General features: G+C 38.8%; 1 protein-coding gene across 29 annotated transcripts in view; it reads right to left on the bottom strand.

Annotated features, from left to right (window-relative positions):
• Nucleotides 1-21,635, bottom strand: part of DLGAP1 (DLG associated protein 1) — a 961,850-nt gene that overhangs the window by 230,898 nt on the left and 709,317 nt on the right. For all 29 annotated transcript variants that reach the window (XM_034943985.2, XM_034943989.2, XM_034943988.2 and 26 more), the window contains 2 exons: nt 15,247-15,424; nt 1,959-2,199 (listed from right to left, as the gene is read on the bottom strand). In XM_034943985.2, coding sequence (XP_034799876.1) covers nt 1,959-2,199; nt 15,247-15,424 — 419 coding nt within the window. The remainder of the gene's footprint in view (nt 1-1,958; nt 2,200-15,246; nt 15,425-21,635) is intronic.

Genomic DNA, 21,635 nt, shown 5'->3' with positions numbered 1-21,635 from the left:
TTTACCTGAAATTGAAATTTAACTGGACGACCTGGATTTTATTTGGCAACTCTATTGCTTGAGGTCTGGGAGCCTCCAGAGTATCTGAGAAGTGTCTTAGGAGGGCAGACCCCATGTGTGTTTGGAGTGAAGAGCATGGGACAGGCGTTGATGCAGGAAGTGTAAGTAAAATGACAAAAACACGCAAATCTGACAGGTGAGAAGAGAAAAACCATTCCAAGTCTCTTGCTACTTTATCTGCAACACCGTTTCCTGAGGCGGAAGGAGTGAGCCAGCAGCCCTTTCCTTCCCGACTGTTCTCCTGAGAGCACCCCTTGTGACTTCTGGGCCAGGATCTGCATTTTACATATTTAAGGAGCGATTTCAGCTGGCAGGCAATGAGTTCATCATACAGAAGAATGGACCAGACACTGGGAACGGGTTGTGTGTTGGGTGGGGGTGGTGAAAATGGGACACACCAAAAGACATAGTGATAAGCTACAGGGACAGGGCAGACCTTCCAAATCACACTTACTGCATGAATGCAAACACATACAAACATGCTCATCATTGATTTTTCAAAAATATATATATTTTTCTCTTCATAAATAACTCTCACTTAATTTATTAACCTGTGGTTGTTCTTGGAGAATTTCCTAGTGAGCAAGAATATATGGACATCTACCATCTCTGGTCTGGAGGTAGCCAGCCAGGGTCTGAGCTGCTGGGCTCCCTGCTGAGCTGCTTGGCCAACGCAAGGTCTGGAAGCATCTCTTCTCCTAACACTGAGATTTCAGTCTGCGGTGGTCAAGAATGAACTCCTCTTGTTTAACCCATATATTTATTTTAAATAAAATTATCACCTCAATTCCATATATCTAGTTAGAAGGATTTTAACTTGGATTTGAGGACCTTTTAACTCTTAAGCCTGCAAAAGTTCTAGACTGAATGGTAATTACTGACATTTGATGCACCTAGCACTAAAATGGAGTGATACAATATTCTGACACAGGCTTTTCTTTCCAATGTATTCATCATTATTTATCTTGACTCTAAGTTTGATAATCTTCTTGTAGAATACTCTATATTGAAGTTATGCTGAGTTCAATCATAAAGTTAAGCCTAGTTAGACAGTGGGATTTTCTTTTTGGAACTCAAATGTTATATATATATATATGTTTCATATGCACGCATTGTCATATATAGCCCACGGTATATATATGTTTCATATGCACACATTGTCATATATAGCCCACGGCTATGTTATTATGCAGGTTCCAGTGTCACAGAAACTCGTTAAGCTTTTCTGTGTCTCCGTGCCTAAAATCTACTAACAAAAATACAGTTTAACCACACACACTTAAATACAGTTTAGTGGGAAAAGGAGGTGCTATTTATACAGGATAGATCGAAGTTTTAAAATAGTGAAATAAATCTGCTTTCTGTTAAAATAAAACTCATAAAATGTGCGACCAATATTACTGGGTCATCCGTTTCTTCTTATTTTCTCACAGTGATATTTCAGGTCTTTTGGGATAGTCACTTTGTGGCTATCTTGGAATAAAACAGTCATTTCAATTCTGTGATGGGTCATAAGCAGGGTGTCTGGTCATTTAGGGTCACAGCCCTAAAAGGCCGAGCCTAATTATTGGGAGTAGGAGCTGGCGGGGATTGGCTCCTAGGACCTGTGTGGGGATCTTGGAAGTCCCTCCCCTCTGGGCTGTGCTGTCCCTCCCTCATGGTGCCGTAGTTGCAGTTTCCCCTGTGGATGCCAGAGATAGAGATGGGAAAGAGGTGTGGGAGAGTGGCCAGAGGCGGGGGATAGAGGCAGATAGGGAAGGAAAACCTTTGGTTTGTAGGACATGGGTGGTATCTTGTTCCTGGCAACTATGTGTGTTGACAGCAAGGGCACAGTCTTTGGGGACAGTCGTGCCATAGCCAGCACAGGGGCCAGGCTGGCTGAGGGCCCGCGCACTCACCCGTGCTGCTCTGGATGGTCCTAACGGTGGTGGTGGTGCGCGGCGGCGAGGACGACCTCAGGGACACGCACTCGTCGTCCTGGGAGCAGCCTTTCTCAATGGCCCGCACATAGCTGTGGCTCCGCATGCGGAAGCAGCCGGGCATGGGCAGGTCCAGCGCTTCCACGGCCTGCGACTCCAGCTCGCTGAACACGGACTCGCACACGGACTCGAACTGCCCGTTCACTTCCATCTCGCTCACCTGCGGGCAGACACAGGCGTTGTGACACTCGCCTCCACCTGGTGGAGGATCAACCTCTCCAAGCATCTGCGAACTTCAATCCCCAGAAGAAAAAGCAGCGTCTGGTTAGATTAAGCTCAAATGCATTTTATTTCCTTTCTGTTACAGGCTATAATTGAATGGCATCCGCTTATAATTCCAAACAATAAATTACTTTTTTTTTCTTGTATTTTTAGTAGAGACAGGGTTTCACCGTGTTGGCCAGGCTGGTCTCGAACTCCTGACCTCAAGTGATCCACCCGCCTGGGCCTCCCAAAGTGCTGGGATTACAGGCATGAGCTACCACCACCAGCCGTGATTACATTTTAAAGAAAAAAGGGCACCGTTTGTAGAACGCAAGGAAATGTGGGGCTTATTCCAACGCATGACATTCTTATTTATAAAGGCAAACTTGGAGAAGAATTTTATCAGTCCATTGTCAGAGTTCATGTATTTTGGTATCACTTTTTAGCACAAACATTTTAGAAACGAGTATTTTTACAGTGCCTTTTGAAGTGACTAGTTTGTCAAATAATTTCAGTGTTAAGCTTAATTTAGTGCAAGGTATGGAAACATGCCCTATATTTTCTGGCAAGATACTCACGTTTTGCACAAAAATAGACTAAACTCAGATATGTCAAAATCTTGAAAAGCACCATCAAGATTTTCAAACCATTTACAAGTTTCAGTCTTCTTTATAAAAAGCCCATATGGGCTGACTGTTGTGGCTCGCACCTATTACCCAGCACTTTGGGAGGCTGTGGCAGGAGGATCACTTCAGCCCAGGAGGTCGAGGCTGCAGTAAGGCCTGATTGCACCACTGCATTCCAGCCTGGGCAACAGAGAGAGATCTTGTCTCAACAAACAAACAACAACAACAACAAAAAACCTGATAAGATTCATAAATTGTTTATTAATGTATTTTTAAAAAATTTGCTATAGAAATATTTGGCGTAATTGGAAAAAAATCTTTGAAATGGGGGCCCTCTTTTTTTGACGAATAAGTTTTTATTGATTTCTATTCCTCCTGTATATAACTTACATTAGGTTTGAGCCCCACTTAAGAAAAAATATTCCTGACTAGATGTTCCAGTCAACTTCTCACTTTTTAGTTGACTTGCTAGAGATTTGGGAGCATTTCTCAATTTTCTGTTACCTTCCAGGACATCTTATCTCTATTTTCCTAATATCAAATTCATGAGGCACCGAGAATTTAACAAATTAAACTACAATTAGGTTTTGAATACTTACTGAAAACTATTACAATTTTTGGCTGTCTCCTCATTTTGTATTATCTGAAGTTGTGCTCCAGTAATGACTAATTTCTTTAAACTTCAGATAAAAGTGACCAGTTACCTTAAGGCATATCAATAGAAGGAGACATACACTTTTTAATAAGAATTCTTTACAGTTTAAAAATGCTATTTTCACAGTCTTTATCTAATTTGTTATGTGAAATCCCTGCATATTTTCCAGGCTAATAACTATATGTGTCCATATTAGAAAGTTATATCTCTATATATCCTTGTTTTTAAAGAAATACATGGACATACATTTAGAGGTAAAGGAATGTATCTGCAACTATCAAATGGAGCAAGAGAGAGAAAGAGTGAGCAAGTGAGCCAAAATCTCAACAATCCATACATTTCAATCTGGGTCAAGGATATACAGGAGGCTTTGTATTACATGTGTGACTCTTTTTTAAGGTTGCAATTATTTCAAAGCCAAAAATAAAGCAAATATATATGTGTGTATGTCTATATACATCTGCAAATGTATGGGTGTATATATAGACATATATATATGTATATGTATATAATTTATTCATTTTTTCCCCTTTTAATCAACATGCCAAACTTTACAAAGAGATAGCAAAATATTTCTGTCAAGGTAACAACCATTAAACTCGGATGATTATCTTTCCAGATAGTATATATGTCCCCTCTTCTACTTTGTATAAAACTTGAATCATATAGTAAATATAATTCTGCAACTTGTTGGTTTTTTACTTAACCCTCTAGGTTAAACTTATATTCTTTTCTTTTTTTGAGATAGGTTCTTGCTCTGTCACCCAGGGTGGAGTGCAGTGGCATGAACAAGGCTTACTGTAGCCTCAAGCAATCCTCCTGACTCATTTTCCTGGATAGCTGGGACCACAGGTATGCACCACCATGCCTGGCTTTTTTTTTTTTTTTTTTTTTTTTTTTTTTTTTTTGGAGAGACAGGGTTTCCCCATGTTTCCCAGGCTGGTCTCTCAAACTCCCAGTCTCAAACCATCCTCCCACCTCCACCTCCCAAAATGCTGGGATTACAGGTGTGAACTACGGCTCCTGGCTAAACTTATATTCTTAACAGAATTCTTCTTCATTCCCTTTTATCCTTTTATTTTCATTATACACAGATACAGAAAACCATACAAAATAAATATAGAACTTAATGAATTATAATAAGGCAAACATCTTGGAACCACTACCCAGATCAAGAAGCAAAACTTTTCTGGACACCCTAGAAGCCCTCCACATGCCCCCATATTCACAATCTCCACTCTCCCTCTAATAGTGCTTAACTAGTACCCTGAGTTTTATTGCGTTCACTTTTGTGCATTTCTTTATGTTTTATTTCACCCAAGCGTACATCCCTGGGCTCTAGTTAGTCTTACCCATTTTAAAAATCTGATACACTTTAAAATTCACCTTTAACATACACTTATTTTGACTTATCTATTGAGCATCTAGGTTGTTTGCCCCATAGAGGTTCCCATAGTCTGGGTTTTGCTGATTTCATACTCATGGTGGAGTTCATCATGTTCCTCTGCATTTTGTATTGCCTGAAAATTGGAATCCAGATTCAGAGATTTGATCAGCTTCAGGTTCAATCTTTTTGGCAAGGCTAGAGGCCATGTGTTTATTTCATCAGGAGGCACATTATGTCTAGTTTGTCTCTCTTTTATGTTGTTAGGAGTTATCTATGCTCAATGTCTAGATTTGTTAATCCTTGGGAGCTGCAAAATGCAATATTCTATAATTACTTTTATAACTACTAGTTGGAATATTCTCTTTCACATTACTTGTTTACTTAATGATTTAGTTCATATAGAAATGGTAGGATAAATGCTTGATTTGTCTTCTTTATTTACTAATTTTCAAGATAAATTTGTTCTCTTATATTCCATATGTAATCGATTTTTTAAAAATATCACATTAACTCATAGATTTAAAAATATTTGATGGTTTTAAGTCAATTGAAATAATTATCCTTAATGAACTTAAATTTGTCCCATCTTTGGTCAGTGGGAGCCTTTTAGGTTGGTTTGGGGGTCTTTTTGACATGAAAGTAGTAATCTTTGAGAACTTCTTTGATATCTGGTATGACAAGGTATTCTAAACTCAACTTAAACCTTTCCTGCCCAGTCCTGGAATCAGTATGTTTCCAAAAAGCCCTTTCTTTTTTTAGTGGGAAATGGTATTACAAGAACACAATCTGGGTACTAGGGAGATATATTGTCATTGCTACTGGGTTAATCATTGTTCTTAGGCCTTTTCAGTGAGAAGAACTAGGATATAAATACTATAGGGTTCTTATGTAACCTCTTCTATATATGTTTATTCTTAGATCTTTATTCCATACTAAGAATCTTGGTTCTCAAGGACATGGGAGATGATGGAATTGGAATATTCTATAACTATCCATTTGCTTTAACCCATAGTATATGCACAGAAAACATTATCAGTACTACCCTTGCCCACATATGATTAAAGAGCAAACAATTTTATTTTACATGTGGTCCCTCTATTCTTTTCTCATTTTTACATAGTTGTGCTATATTTACATTGTCAGAGCAAATAAACGTATTATGCTCCCCAACCAGTGAACGCTCATTTAGTCTTAGTTCTACAAATAATTGTGTTTAATGTTTGCCGCTACAGGTGGTCCATGACTTATGATTTTTCTGCTTTATGATGATACAAGATTGATATGCGTTCAGTAGAAACTGTACTTTGAATTTTGAATTTAGATCTTTTTCTGGGCTATTGATATGTGGTATAGTATTCTCTCGAGATTCTGGGTAGGTGCTCAGCCATGCAATTACAAGGGTAAACAACTGATACTCCAAAGTGTACTGTGCTGCCAGTGTTTTTTGGATATTGTGGGGTTTTTTTGTTTTGTTTTCACATCCCACCATGTTTACAAAATGCCCATTTTTGACTTAAGGTATTTTCAACTCACAATGGGTCTATCAGGGATGTAATCCCGTTGTAAGTAGAGGAGCATCTGTAGTTCTTATGTCTGGTCATTTTGGTTGTTTAGAGCTCATTGTCTAGTACATTTCTCAGAATGTGTTCATGGAATCAATATTTCCTGCATTCATCCATGCTTATAACAGTTTGTATGTTTTATACTTGAAAGTCAGTTTTTCTGGATATAAAAATCTGACTCACATGTTTTTCCTTGAGTGTATTAAAATGCTACACACATCATTTTCTTCCAGCATAAACCATTCCTGTTAAAGGGTCCAATGATAACTCAGTTTTCATTTTGTTAAGTAAGTTGTTCTTTTTGTCCAGAAATCCAAAGTGTTTTTAAAGAAATTCTTTAAAGTCTTGTAATTTTACCAGAATATGTCCTGATGTTGATTGTTCAGGGTCAATTTCTCAGGTACATGGTGTGTTTACATGGTGTGTTCTTCCAATATGTAGCTTCAAATCAACTTTTTATTTCAGGAGAGTTTTAAAAAATCATTGTTTTTCTTACTTGTTCTGTTCCTTTGATTTTCTTCTGAAGGGACTTCTATTATCTGTATGTCTAATCTTTTTTGTCTGTTTTTGATATTTGTCAATTTCTCTTTTTAACTCTTCATTTGTGTTCTCTCTCTCTCTTTCTCTCTCTCTCTCTCTCTAAGAGATAGGGTCTAGCTCTGTTGCCCAGGCTGGAGTGCAGTGGTGTCATCATAGCTCACTGCAGCCTCAACCTCCTGGGCTCAAGCTATCCTCTGGCCTCAGCCTCCTGAGTAGCTGGAACAACAGGCACGAGCTACTGCACTCAGCCCCATTTCTTTTTGATTTTAAAATTTTCCTTCCTTTTTAGTTCCTTTTTTTTAGTGTATTTTTACCTTTTGGTAGATTTTACTAACCTACTTTCTAAAACATAGCAGTTTACAGTCCAAACAGCAAGTAATACAGAGTTCATTTCTCAACATGGTCACCAGAATAGAATGTTAGCTCAGTTTTTGCTGCTCTATGTCAAGAATGATACTGTGCTGTTTTGATTTATATCCTACAAATGTGAATAGGCACCTGTCACTTTATTTACTGGCTTTTGACTTATTTACTGGCTTTTGTATTTTTTTCTCTGATTATTTTTATTTATAAGCTTTGACCAAGATTCTTTTGGGTTATCTTTTCTTACTAATTTGTAGAAATACTTTAAGCAACTATAACATTTACCCTTTTTGTTAATGTGTGTCAATATTCCTCCCACCAATTGTATTTTAACTTTATCATATATTTTGCCACACAGAAATATTTAATTTTATTTAGATCTTTTCTTTTACTTTATATTTTCTAGAATTCGTATTTTATTACAAGTAATAATTCTGACCACAATACTATCTATATATTCTCCTAACATTTATTTTAATGCATTTTGTTACTTTGTATTATTGCTTAGATTTTAAATTTACTTAGATGTATTTTTTACATGGGATGAAGAAGAATTTTAGTGTTCCTTCAATTATATAGTGGACAATTTGCTTGAATTCTCTGAGCTTCACTTTCCTCATCTGTAAAATAAGTACAATAATACTTATCTCATAGGAGTACTTTAAGGATAAAAATAAAATAATGTCAAAATGCATATTTTTTTTGGAGACGGAGTCTCACTCTTGTCACCCAGGCTGGAGTGCAGTGGCACGATCTTGGCTCACTGCAACCTCTGACTCCCAGATTCAAGCGATTCTTCTGCCTCAGCCTCCTGAGTAGCTGGAACTAGAGGCGTGTGACACCATGCCTGGCTAACTTTTTTTTGTATTTTTAGTAGAGAAGGGGTTTCACCATATTGGCCAGGCTGATCTGGAACTCCTGACCTCATGATCCATCAACCTGAGCCTCCCAAAATACTGAGATTACAGGCGTGAGCCACCGTGCTTGGCCCAAAATTCATATTATATGTCTAGGTATATGGTACACACTCCATAAATGGTGGATATTATTTTTTGTGATAGTGTAGTGGGAAAATAGTAGTAGGAAACAAATATGTTAGTCCAACTCTCTGAGACTGAGATTCATAAATTAAAAAATGATCTTTCTTACAGGACAGATGTGAAATTAATTAGATAATAAGCAAGGCTACTAGCATGTATCAGGTAATCACAAAATGGTAACTAATTATTCCATTGTTATTCTTTCTACTGTTAATACTACTATTACTAGCAATATTATTGCCACCAATACCAGCAGGTATTGAAGTCATTTACCAGTTAAGAGTCAGGACACTTGGGTTTCCTAGCCTCTGTCACTGACTGGCTGGGTACCCACAGACAATTAATTTATCTAGGTTTCCATTTCATTCTCTTTCTCTCTACACACACACACACACACACACACATGCACACACCATGCCACATGCACACACACACATAATGAAGGGATGGCCTAAGTCAAAGTCACGGCTGAGCTGCTGGTATTAAAACAGCTGCCTAGTTACATTAATTTTAGAAAAGGATGTAGAAACCCAACATGTTGCCAGAGAAAATATGTCTGCGGGCTTCTAGTTTGCCATTCCAGATAAAAATACCTAGGATTTGGACTTGAAATAAATAAAGACATAAATTAACTTGGAAATGACAGTGACTACATGACATATTTTTAAAACATTGGACTTTCTATAAATATAATTCTTTCTTCTCAAGCCCTACTTTAAAAGCCCTCATTTTAAATTAGATGTACCTATGGTAAAAATATAAAATAATAAACATAAAAACATACTTAATTTTTTTCCTTATCATCCAAGCACAGTCTGTTTTTAGGGCTCTTTTACTTCTGTGAGTAATAAATGACAGAAGCAATTTAGTTTTTCTAGACCAACTCCTTGGTGTACTCAACTTTCTAGGAGCCTTTGATGAATAATGTGTCAGGTTTTAAAGGGAAATAAGATATAATGCACTTAAATTCTATAGTATTATAGCTTCTACTAATGATCTATTTGAGAAAATAGCTCTAACATCTTAAAAGCCAACCTCTTTTTGAAAAGTCTAGGGTATATACAGTAGCATTGCTTTGAAGAGGAAACTATTCTCCTTTGAATAATGACAATGTTGCAACTACAACAGGACATTTGAAATTATCCTTAAAGATACTGTGTTACCATTCAAAAGCTAGCAGAAGGCAAGAAATAACTAAAATCAGAGCAGAACTGAAGGAAATAGAGACACAAAAAATCCTTCAAAAAATTAATGAATCCAGGAGCTGGTTTTTTGAAAGGATCAACAAAATAGATAGACCGCTAGCAAGACTAATAAAGAAAAAAAGAGAGAAGAATCAAATAGATGCAATAAAAAATGATAAAGGGGATATCACCACCGATCCCACAGAAATACAAACTACCATCAGAGAATACTACAAACACCTCTACGCAAATAAACTAGAAAATCTAGAAGAAATGGATAAATTCCTCGACACATACACTCTCCCAAGACTAAACCAGGAAGAAGTTGAATCTCTGAATAGACCAATAACAGGATCTGAAATTGTGGCAATAATCAATAGCTTACCAACCAAAAAGAGTCCAGGACCAGATGGATTCACAGCCGAATTCTACCAGAGGTACAAGGAGGAACTGGTACCATTCCTTCTGAAACTATTCCAATCAATAGAAAAAGAGGGAATCCTCCCTAACTCATTTGATGAGGCCAGCATCATTCTGATACCAAAGCCTGGCAGAGACACAACCAAAAAAGAGAATTTTAGACCAATATCCTTGATGAACATTGATGCAAAAATCCTCAATAAAATACTGGCAAAACGAATCCAGCAGCACATCAAAAAGCTTATCCACCATGATCAAGTGGGCTTCATCCCTGGGATGCAAGGCTGGTTCAATATACGCAAATCAATAAATGTAATCCAGCATATAAACAGAGCCAAAGACAAAAACCACATGATTATCTCAATAGATGCAGAAAAGGCCTTTGACAAAATTCAACAAGCCTTCATGCTAAAAACTCTCAATAAATTAGGTATTGATGGGATGTATTTCAAAATAATAAGAGCTATCTATGACAAACCCACAGCCAATATCATACTGAATGGGCAAAAACTGGAAGCATTCCCTTTGAAAACTGGCACAAGACAGGGATGCCCTCTCTCACCACTCCTATTCAACATAGTGTTGGAAGTTCTGGCCAGGGCAATTAGGCAGGAGAAGGAAATAAAGGGTATTCAATTAGGAAAAGAGGAAGTCAAATTGTCCCTCTTTGCAGACGACATGATTGTATATCTAGAAAACCCCATTGTCTCAGCCCAAAATCTCCTTAAGCTGATAAGCAACTTCAGCAAAGTCTCAGGATACAAAATCAATGTACAAAAATCACAAGCATTGTTATACACCAACAACAGACAAACAGAGAGCCAAATCATGAGTGAACTCCCATTCACAATTGCTTCAAAGAGAATAAAATACCTACGAATCCAACTTACAAGGGATGTGAAGGACCTCTTCAAGGAGAACTACAAACCACTGCTCAATGAAATAAAAGAGGATACAAACAAATGGAAGAACATTCCATGCTCATGGGTAGGAAGAATCAATATCGTGAAAATGGCCATACTGCCCAAGGTAATTTACAGATTCAATGCCATCCCCATCAAGCTACCAATGACTTTCTTCACAGAATTGGAAAAAACTACTTTAAAGTTCACATGGAACCAAAAAAGAGCCTGCATCGCCAAGTCAATCCTAAGCCAAAAGAACAAAGCTGGAGGCATCACACTACCTGACTTCAAACTATACTACAAGGCTACAGTAACCAAAACAGCATGGTACTGGTACCAAAACAGAGATATAGATCAATGGAACAGAACAGAGCCCTCAGAAATAACGCCACTTACCTACAACTATCTGATCTTTGACAAACCTGAGAAAAACAAGCAATGGGGAAAGTATTCCCTATTTAATAAATGGTGCTGGGAAAACTGGCTAGCCATATGTAGAAAGCTGAAACTGGATCTCTTCCTTACACCTTATACGAAAATCAATTCAAGATGGATTAAAGATTTAAACGTTAGACCTAAAACCATAAAAACCCTAGAAGAAAACCTAGGCATTACCATTCAGGACATAGGCGTGGGCAAGGACTTCATGTCCAAAACACCAAAAGCAATGGCAACAAAAGACAAAATTGACAAATGGGATCTAATTAAACTAAAGAGCTTCTGCACAGCAAAAGAAACTACCATCAGAGTGAACAGGCAACCTACAACATGGGAGAAAATTTTTGCAACCTACTCATCTGACAAAGGGCTAATATCCAGAATCTACAATGAACTCAAACAAATTTACAAGAAAAAAACAAACAACCCCATCAAAAAGTGGGCGAGGGACATGAACAGACACTTCTCAAAAGAAGACATTTATGCAGCCAAAAAACACATGAAAAAATGCTCATCATCACTGGCCATCAGAGAAATGCAAATCAAAACCACTATGAGATATCATCTCACACCAGTTAGAATGGCAATCATTAAAAAGTCAGGAAACAACAGGTGCTGGAGAGGATGTGGAGAAATAGGAACACTTTTACACTGTTGGTGGGACTGTAAACTAGTTCAACCATTGTGGAAGTCGGTGTGGCGATTCCTCAGGGATCTAGAACTAGAAATACCATTTGACCCAGCCATCCCATTACTGGGTATATACCCAAAGGACTATAAATCATGCTGCTATAAAGACACATGCACACGTATGTTTATTGTGGCACTATTCACAATAGCAAAGACTTGGAACCAACCCAAATGTCCAACAATGATAGACTGGATTAAGAAAATGTGGCACATATACACCATGGAATACTATGCAGCCATAAAAAATGATGAGTTCATGTCCTTTGTAGGGACATGGATGAAATTGGAAATCATCATTCTCAGTAAACTATCACAAGAACAAAAAACCAAACACCGCATATTCTCACTCATAGGTGGGAATTGAACAATGAGATCACATGGACACAGGAAGGGGAACATCACACTCTGGGGACTGTTGTGGGGTCGGGGGAGGGGGGAGGGATACCACTGGGAGATATACCTAATGCAAGATGACAAGTTAGTGGGTGCAGCGCACCAGTGTGGCACATGTATACATATGTAACTAACCTGCACAATGTGCACATGTACCCTAAAACTTAAAGTATAATAATAAAAGAAAAAAAAAGATACTGTGTTACTTGAAAATTGAATATAGAACTAGAAAAATGATGTCATTAGGAATCCATTTCAGCTGGCCGTTCTTTCTGTATTTTACCTAAGGCCAAATGGCTACGTCATGGAATTGCAGTGCTTGACCTGACAGCATTACTTCTCCCATGTGTCTGTGCAATGATTTGTTGGTATCTTACTAAGCTATCACTAGAAAGTGATGTTGCCCTAAAGAAGGTCAAATGTGCAGCCAGGGACTAAAAACAGTGAGCTGCAAGGGTAGTGTGCTGCTGGGGGAAATTAAAAGTTCTCCATAAAGTCATGAAAACCATGAATGTATATAAATATTTTTCCAACAGAATATTTTAAATCCACTGATGTATTCTGCATGTATGACCCCTAGGTTTGTAGACCATTTTATAATTCTCAATGACTGTGTGACCTTTAGGCCATGCAGAATAAATATGTGCTCCAAAAAGTTTTAAATGTTATATTACTTATTGTGAAAAAGATAAAAACAAAACAAGTCCAAAATGCACCAAAATGAGGCTCCAGCTATTTCCCTGAGAATTGGGATAATGTATATCATTGGACAAGCAGTAACTAGCACGAATAGGTTTGCATGTTCTTGGAGATTTCTGTAAAGCAAGGAAACACACGATGGGTCAGCATTGAAATCCCACATGACAGCTTTCCCTGGTTCCCTCCCTACTCTGCCCTTGGAGCCTGCCCTGCAGTTCCTGATTTTTTTCTTCAGGACTCCATTTAGAGCAGGGAGCTTAATTTTGTTGATAGGGACAGAATGAGAGCAGTGTCCCTATTTCAGGGTCTTATTTTGACAGATGTTTCAGTGATCAGCCTACCATTTCATAATTTTTTTCTGAATACCTTGTTTTCATCTATACCAGCACCACACCATAGCATCACTATCACCACTGTCACTGCTACCACCATCACAATCACTATCACAACCACCACCACCACCACTGTCACCATCACTATCACCACAATCACAACCACCATCATAACCACCACCGCCACCACTGTCACCATCGCTATTACCATAATCATCACCACCACCATCACGACCACCACTGCCACCACCATCACCATCACAACCACCACTGCCACCCATTACCAACACCACCACCACCATGATCATCACCACCACTGCCACCACTGTCACCACCACCACCACCATCACATCACCACCACCACCACCATCACCTCACCACCACCACCACCATCACCACCACCATCACCACCATCACCTCACCACCACCACCATCACTGTCACCACCACTACCACCATCACCTCACCACCACCACCATCACCACCACCATCACCATCACCACCACCATCATCACCATCACCACCACCACCACCACCACCACCACATCACCATCACCACCACCGTCACCACATCACCACCACCACCACCAAATCACCACCACCAACCACCACATCACCATCACCACCACCACCATCACCACCACCATCACCATCACCATCACCACCACCATCACCACATCACCATCACCACCACCACCACCACCACATCACATCACCACCACCACCACCACCATCACCACCACCACCACCACCACATCACCATCACCATCACCACCACCACCACCACATCACCATCACCACCACCATCACCATCACCACCATCACAATCACCACTGCCATTACTATTACCATCACGGTCACCACCATCACCATCATCACTGCCACTACCATCACCATTACCATCACCAATACTATCACTACCACTACCACTGCCATCACCATAATTACCACCACCATCACTACCAACACCATCACCAACATCACCACCATCACCATCACTATCATCACTGCTACCACCATCACCATCACCACCATCACCATCATCACCATCACTGCCATCATTATCACCAACACACCAACATCACCACTATGGTCACCACCACCATCAGTAACATTAATTCTCAACTTGATGATCACAGTGTCTTCCAAACTAGCCTCTCTGCTTCTAGCTTCTCATTCTCTCCAATCTTTCCTATGTTTTTTTGCCAGATTAGTTATCCTACGTCAAAGTTAGATTCATATCCCTTGCTTGTTTAAAAGCCGAAGTTTTCTTTTTCTTTTTTTTTTTTTTTAACAGAGAAAGAGTCTTGCTATGTCGCCCAGGCTGGAGTGCAGTGACGTGATCTCGGTTCACTGCAACCTCTGCCTCCCAGTTTCAAGTGATTCTCTTGCCTCAGCCTCCAGAGTAGCTGGGATCACAGATGGGTGCCACCATGCCAGGCTTACATTTGTATTTTTGATAGATACAGGGTTTCACCATGTTGGCCAGGCTGATCTTGAACTCCTGATCTCTAGTGAATTTCCAAAGACCCTCTTCATTGTGCTTTATCCACCTACAGAGGGCCCCACCTCCTGGCAGACCATTGATACCAGGGGCTTACTGCGGCTGAACCCATGGCATGCTCTTTGCAGCACTTGACTGGACCTCCTGTCTGATCCATCAATGGTCTACTGGATGAATGACTGCCTCCCCATCTCATGCCCTCTCAATTCTCACTAACCTTCCTGCCACTAATGGCTCCTGACCACCGCTGCCCTGACGGCCCTCACCTGGCTGATGGTGCTCATGGCTCGCATGTAGCTCTCATTCCTGGAGCGGAACTTTGGTGATGTGAGCAAGCCTGCAGGGTCCAGGCTGTCCAGGCTCCGGTTGATGGAGACTTCACTCACTGCCCTCAGGTAACTATGACTCCGGATCTGGAGTTTGGGTGAGTGTTCATTGGAGATTCTGGAAGGGAACAATGGAAGAGGTGCATTAGTCACATTCCAAAATGCAGGAAGCAATAAGATGTGGCACTATTGTCATTTATGTAGCACCCTAAATACTGGGACAAATGACATAGATGCCCTTCTGTGATTACTAAACTCCCCCACAGTGTCTCAGAAGGAAGAGCTTTTGACAGGAAATCATCAAGATTTGATGACATTAGAGAGCAATTAACATTCTCTTCAACCATGAACTAATTGCCTCATTCACATTTTCCTAGCCATCCTAGGAAGCAGATAACAAGCAGCAATTGTCCTGCCCAGGAATTCTGACTTGTGTAATTTGTAAAGCTTTTCTTTGTATCTATTTCTTTCCTGTGGCCATCTTTTTGTTTTTGGACTGTTTGGTAACGGTAAGTGGGTACATATCTATATCTATATTTTTATCTATCAATTTATCTTCCTTCCTTCCTTCCTTCCTTCCTTCCCTCCTTCCTTCCTTCCTTCCTTCCATCTTTAACTCTCTAATATAGTTGAAATTGAACTTCATGAACAGAACTTACACCTTAGCCATTAAAAAGGCATACCTCTCAATCTTTATATGTAAAGACAAGTCACTACACACTTTTTATTCTTTGGATTTATTCTAGGATGCATTGTAAAATTATAAAAGTAGAAAATGCTAATTGCAAATAGCCAAGCTATACAGATGTGCACAAAGTAGAAAGTGGGTCCCTCTGTCTCCCCTTGTTCCTGTCTGTAGAATTCCATACCCTTAAAAGAACTACTCACAGCAGTTTGGGGTATATTCTTCCTCAGTCTTTCTATTCATATATAATCAATTTAATGTTAGCTATTTTATTTTATTTTAATTTTTTTTTTTTTTTTTTGAGACGGAGTCTTGCTGTGTCACCCAGGCTGGAGTGCAGTGGCGCGACCTTGGCTCACTGCAAACTCCACCTCCCGGGTTCATGCCATTCTCCTGCCTCAGCCTCCTGAGTAGCTGGGACTACAGGCACCTGCCACCACGCCCGGCTATTTTTTTGTATTTTTAGTAGAGACGGGTTTCACCGTGTTATCCAGGATGGTCTCGATCTCCTGACCTCGTGATCCGCCCACCTCGGCCTCCCAAAGTGCTGGGATTACAGGCGTGAGCCACCGCGCCCGGCCTTTATTTTAATTTTTGAGACAGAGTCTTGCTCTGTCGTCCAGGCTGGAGTGCAGTGGTGTGATCTTGGCTCACTGCAGCCTCCGCCTCCTGGGTTCAAGCAATTCTCATGCCTCAGCCCCTGAATAGCTGAGACAACAGGTACACACCACCATGCCTGGCTAATTTTTGTACTTTTTGTAGAGATGGGGTTTTGCTGTGTTGGCCAGGCTGGTCTTGAACTCCTGGCCTCAAGTGACCTGCCTGCCTCGGCCTCCCAAAGTGTTGGGATTAAAGGCATGAGCCACTGTGCCCGGCCAATGTTAGTTATTTTTAAAGTTTCTTTTCACATGGTATTAGTGTGATTTTTCTTTCTTTATTAGATTTCTTTAATTTTGGCTGTAACATTGTTCCTAATTAAATAAATTAAAGTTGATAGGGAAAAAGATGTATGCCCCCATAGCCGCTATTATTTATCATCCTAGCCAGTGAAATCAGAAAATTTTGAAAAATAAGTAATATAAACATTGTAAAGAGATAAGTTTTGAGTATTTATAGATTATGTAATCAATTATCTGTAAATTAAGAGAAAATCAACTGAAAAACCATGAGAACTTTTAAGGGAAATCCTCAAGGTAGCTAGATACAAGGTAACAATACATAAATTAACGGCTTTTCCATGTATCATCAAATAAAATTTTAATGAAAAAAATTCCCTTTAAAATAGCAAAACATAAAATACACAGAAATTACAAAAAAGAAACGCATCAAATTTTATGAAGAAAATGATAAAATTTATGGAAGGCACTAAGTAAGTGCTAAATTAATGCAAAAAACCCCCACAACAATTTTCCTGTAAAAAAACTTAAATTTTCCCTAAATTTATCTATAAATTTAATGTAATTGCAACAAAAATCTCCATATAAATTTTACCTTTTTTCTATTTTTGAGATGGAGTCTCACTCTGTCGCCCAGGCTGGAGTGCAGTGGTGTGATCTCAGCTCACTGCAACCTTCACCTCCTGGGTTCAAGTGATTCTCCTGCCTCAGCCTCCCGAGTAGCCGGAATGACACACGCACACCAACGTGGCTGGCTAATTTTTGTATTTTTAGTAGAGATGGGGTTTCACCATGTTGGCCCGGCTGGTCTCAAACTCCTGACCTCAAGTGATCTGCCCACCTTGGCCTCCCAAAGTGTTGGGATTACAGGCATAAGCCACTGCCCCATAAATCTCCATAGAAATTTTATTCAAATGTAACAAACTCATTTTAAAGTTTATATAAGATTCAGAGCAGCATTATTCATAACAGACAAAAGGTGGAAGCAACCCAAATGTCTATCTAACGCTGAGTAGATGAAATGTGGTAAATGAACTATTTGACTAAAAAAAGGAATGAAGTATTGATACATGCTATAATATAGATGAACTTTGAGAACATCATGCTAACTGAAAGAAGCCTCATATTACAAAAGACCACATATTACATGATTCTACTTACATGAAATGTCCAGAATAGGCAAATCGCTAAAGATAGAAAGTAGGTGAGTGGTTGACTAGAGCTGGGTGGGGAAAGCATAGGAAGATGGTGGCATTAGGAAGTGATATCTGAAGGGTATGGAGTTTCTCTTTGCAGTGATAAAACAGTTCTAAAATTAGTTATAGTGTTGGTTGCACAACTCTGAATATATGAAAATCATTAAATTGTACACTTGAAAATGGTGAATTATATGTTATGTGTATTATATTTCCACAAAACCATTGTAAAAAATTATGTGAGTCCTCAAAATAATCAGATTTCCTTACGGAGTTTAGAGGGTAGACTAAACTGGGCAATACTAGAGAAAGAAGGCCAGTTAAGGTGGTTGCAATGTTGCTATAATCTAAACAAGGGAAAAGGGCTCAGTTAAGTATTAGTGGTAGTAGAGAGGAAGAGAGAGATTTGAGAATCCACACGAAAATTAAATGTGGCTGATGAGTAAGGAGGTCTAAAGGTTCTAAGAACAGCCAGAAAATAAAAATAAATAAAAAACAAGGGGAGGAATGCCCTTTATCTGATCTCAGCTATATTTTATTTTTTATTTTTATTTATTTTTTTGAGATAGAGTCTTGCTTTATTGCCCAGGCTGGAGTTGCAGTAGTGCGATCTCAGCTCACTGCAATCTCCGCCTCCTGGGTTCAAGCGATTTTCCTGCTTCAGCCTCCAGAGCATCTGGGATTACAGGAACATGCTATCAAGCCCAGCTAATTTTTGTATTTTTGTAGAGAAGGGGTTACACCATGTTGGCCAGGCTGGTCTCGAACTCCTGACCTCAAGGGATCTGCCCACCTTGGCCTCCCCAAGTGCTGGGATTACAGGAGTGTGCCACCATGCCCGGCCTCAGCTATACTTTATAGCTGCAATGATGAAAATGGGTCATGTTAGTAAAGGAACTGACAAAGCAGTAGAATGAAATAAGGACTCCAGAAACAGAACTAAGTATGTGTTTGAATATAATATATTGCAAACGTGGCAGTTGGAATAGGCAAGGAAAAGATCAAGCATTTAATAATGGAGTTAGACCTTTTTTGCCTCCACTTGGGGAAAAATGAATCCCTACTAAGCATATAGATGAAAAATAATATTTTAAAAACTTAAAGTTCTCCAATACAATATAGATTATATTTTATAATCTCAATTTCTATACTTAAACAATTTAAAGAGAAATTTATCAATGCTTTATGAATAAAAAAACCTATAAAGCCTTATGGAAGGCAATAAAGAAGGCCTAAAGAAATGCAAAGGAATATGGTAGAGAAAGACTTTAGAAGCATCGTGGTAAACTTAGATGCCATAAAGAGAAAGGTTAATGAATGGAAGTACATGAAAATTTAAAACTTTTGTTCAGCCAAAGATCCTGTCAACAATGTTAAGAAAAATAGTCATTGTGTATAAGAACATATTTGCAACACTAAGCAGCAAAAAGGGTTCACATGCATAATATTTAAATTATGAATAAAAATAATGAAACCAACACAATAAAAAATGGTCAAAGCCTATAAAGAGGGAATCATAAGAAAATAAATATATAAATTCACAGGAAAGTAACTTTATATATCACCAAGCATATGACAAAACGCTCGATCTCACTAGTAATTAGAGAAATGTGGATTTTAAAAAACATACATTTACACATTACATTCATGTACATCCATCTTGATGTCCTCAAATTGTAAAGATATTCCCTATATTCTAAGTGTCCTCTTAGTAGCAATGTGTACGATTGCATCTATTCTTAAAGCTTGTATGGAATTACTTAATATATAACAGCCAAAAACTATTCTTAATAATACTAAACCCTGAGAATGTGATAAGCAACCACTTTTTGCAGCTGCACTGAGGGAGAAACCAAATTAAGACAGATCTAGAATATAACATCGAAAGTAAATCTCTTATTGCATTTTACTGTTACAAAAGATAAACTAGGCTGGGTGCAGTGTGGCTCACACCTGTAATCCTAGCACTTCGGGAGGCCTACGTGGAAGGAACTCTTGAGCTCAGACCAGCCTGGGCTACATAGTGAGGCCCTGTCTGTATTTTTTAATATTAAAAAGTAAAAGAAAAAAATTGTTCTAGAAATGTGCCCTATGGATCCTTCAAGTAGTGGTCAAACATGAAAATAGTTTGCCAGGTCAAGGTAATATTTTCCATGTGTTATGTGCTATTATGGTGATTCCAGCTGCATCGCTTTATAATACCAATGCCAAAAATTTCAACCAACAAACAAACTGAAAAATTCGTTTTCCTTTTAAGATCTTTTTTAGAAAAAGAGAATCGTAGCTGGAAGCATTTATAACCTAAAGTTCACTTCTCTTTAGAACTTGCGCATTAGATGACAAATGTGTTTCTTTGACTATTTTGCAACCTGACCCAGAGCAATGATATTGCCAACATAAATGATGATGCCATTCCAAATGTTATCAGGGCAGTGACGGGAGTGGCTGTTTCATAAATGGTGTATATTCAAAGAAGAAGTGAAAGTCCGGCGTTTTGAAAAATGAGCGTCTGCTGGCTGAATGGGGAAATGAGGCATCATTGCAACAATCATTCACTCTGGCCACTCGTTATGAAATAAGGCACAATTCCCAAATTTCAAAGTGAAACATCATTCAGAAGGAATTGAATAGTTCTTCTCTGGTGAGTCATTCCTGATAAAACAATGCATACATTAATAACACACAAAATATAAGGAAATGAACTGTTTTATCTTGCCCACTTATAGAACAGAGCCCTCCGCTATCAATATAAAGGTTACTATATGCCCATGTGCTCCGGATGCAGAAACGCTCATTAAATAAACACCAAAATAGTGCATCGATGACTTTGTCTTTACCTCAAAAGAAAGTTGATCTGCTCAGAAGAAAGACAGTGTGCATATTCAGAAACATTAACTCTCTCATGTTACATTAATTATTTTCAATGTTGGTCTAACGAAATGGCACTCTTCTTTTTCCACCCTTCTCCCTAAATTACTTATGCTAAGTTAACTTTTCCTAGCTTATCAGAACTAAAGGGAGATTTTGATTTTTTGGGCTGGTAGGTCCCATTCATTATCATGACTTTAAAGTACAACCAATAATGGGAAGTTCTTAGGTGACAGTGAGCCAACCACACAAACAAGCTTGACCCTTTGTATCTGGAAGGCTGCCATTGTGAAGAAGAGCATGTACAGTAATCATCAGACCACAAAGTTTTAAGCCAGTGTCTCAAAAGACAAAATGACTAACTTTGCAACATATTACTGAAAATAACTTCAGATGGCTGGGCTGCTTTTTCCCCCAAAGAAGGAAATGCTTCCAGGTTATGGAGTCTAATGGGAGAATCTTTGGAGGTGATGGACCATCTTATGGAGCCATCTGCACCTTAAGTTTTGTTCATTTTCACATTGTCTTCTCTCTGACTTACAAAAGTATTGGAATGTAAGGCTCTTCCATGGGACCCAGAGGAAACATTTTACGGCCTCAGGAGGTTAATCTAACTTCATTGTATTTCAAAAATGAATGTATTTGGCCTTGGTCATGACACTTTTATCAAATCATACTCATAAA

Source organism: Pan paniscus, chromosome 17 (genome assembly GCF_029289425.2).
Source record: "Pan paniscus chromosome 17, NHGRI_mPanPan1-v2.0_pri, whole genome shotgun sequence".
In the NCBI taxonomy this organism is placed as follows: Eukaryota; Metazoa; Chordata; class Mammalia; order Primates; family Hominidae; genus Pan; species Pan paniscus.
Note: the sequence above shows the minus strand (reverse complement) of the source record. Positions and strands in the feature narration are given on the sequence as shown.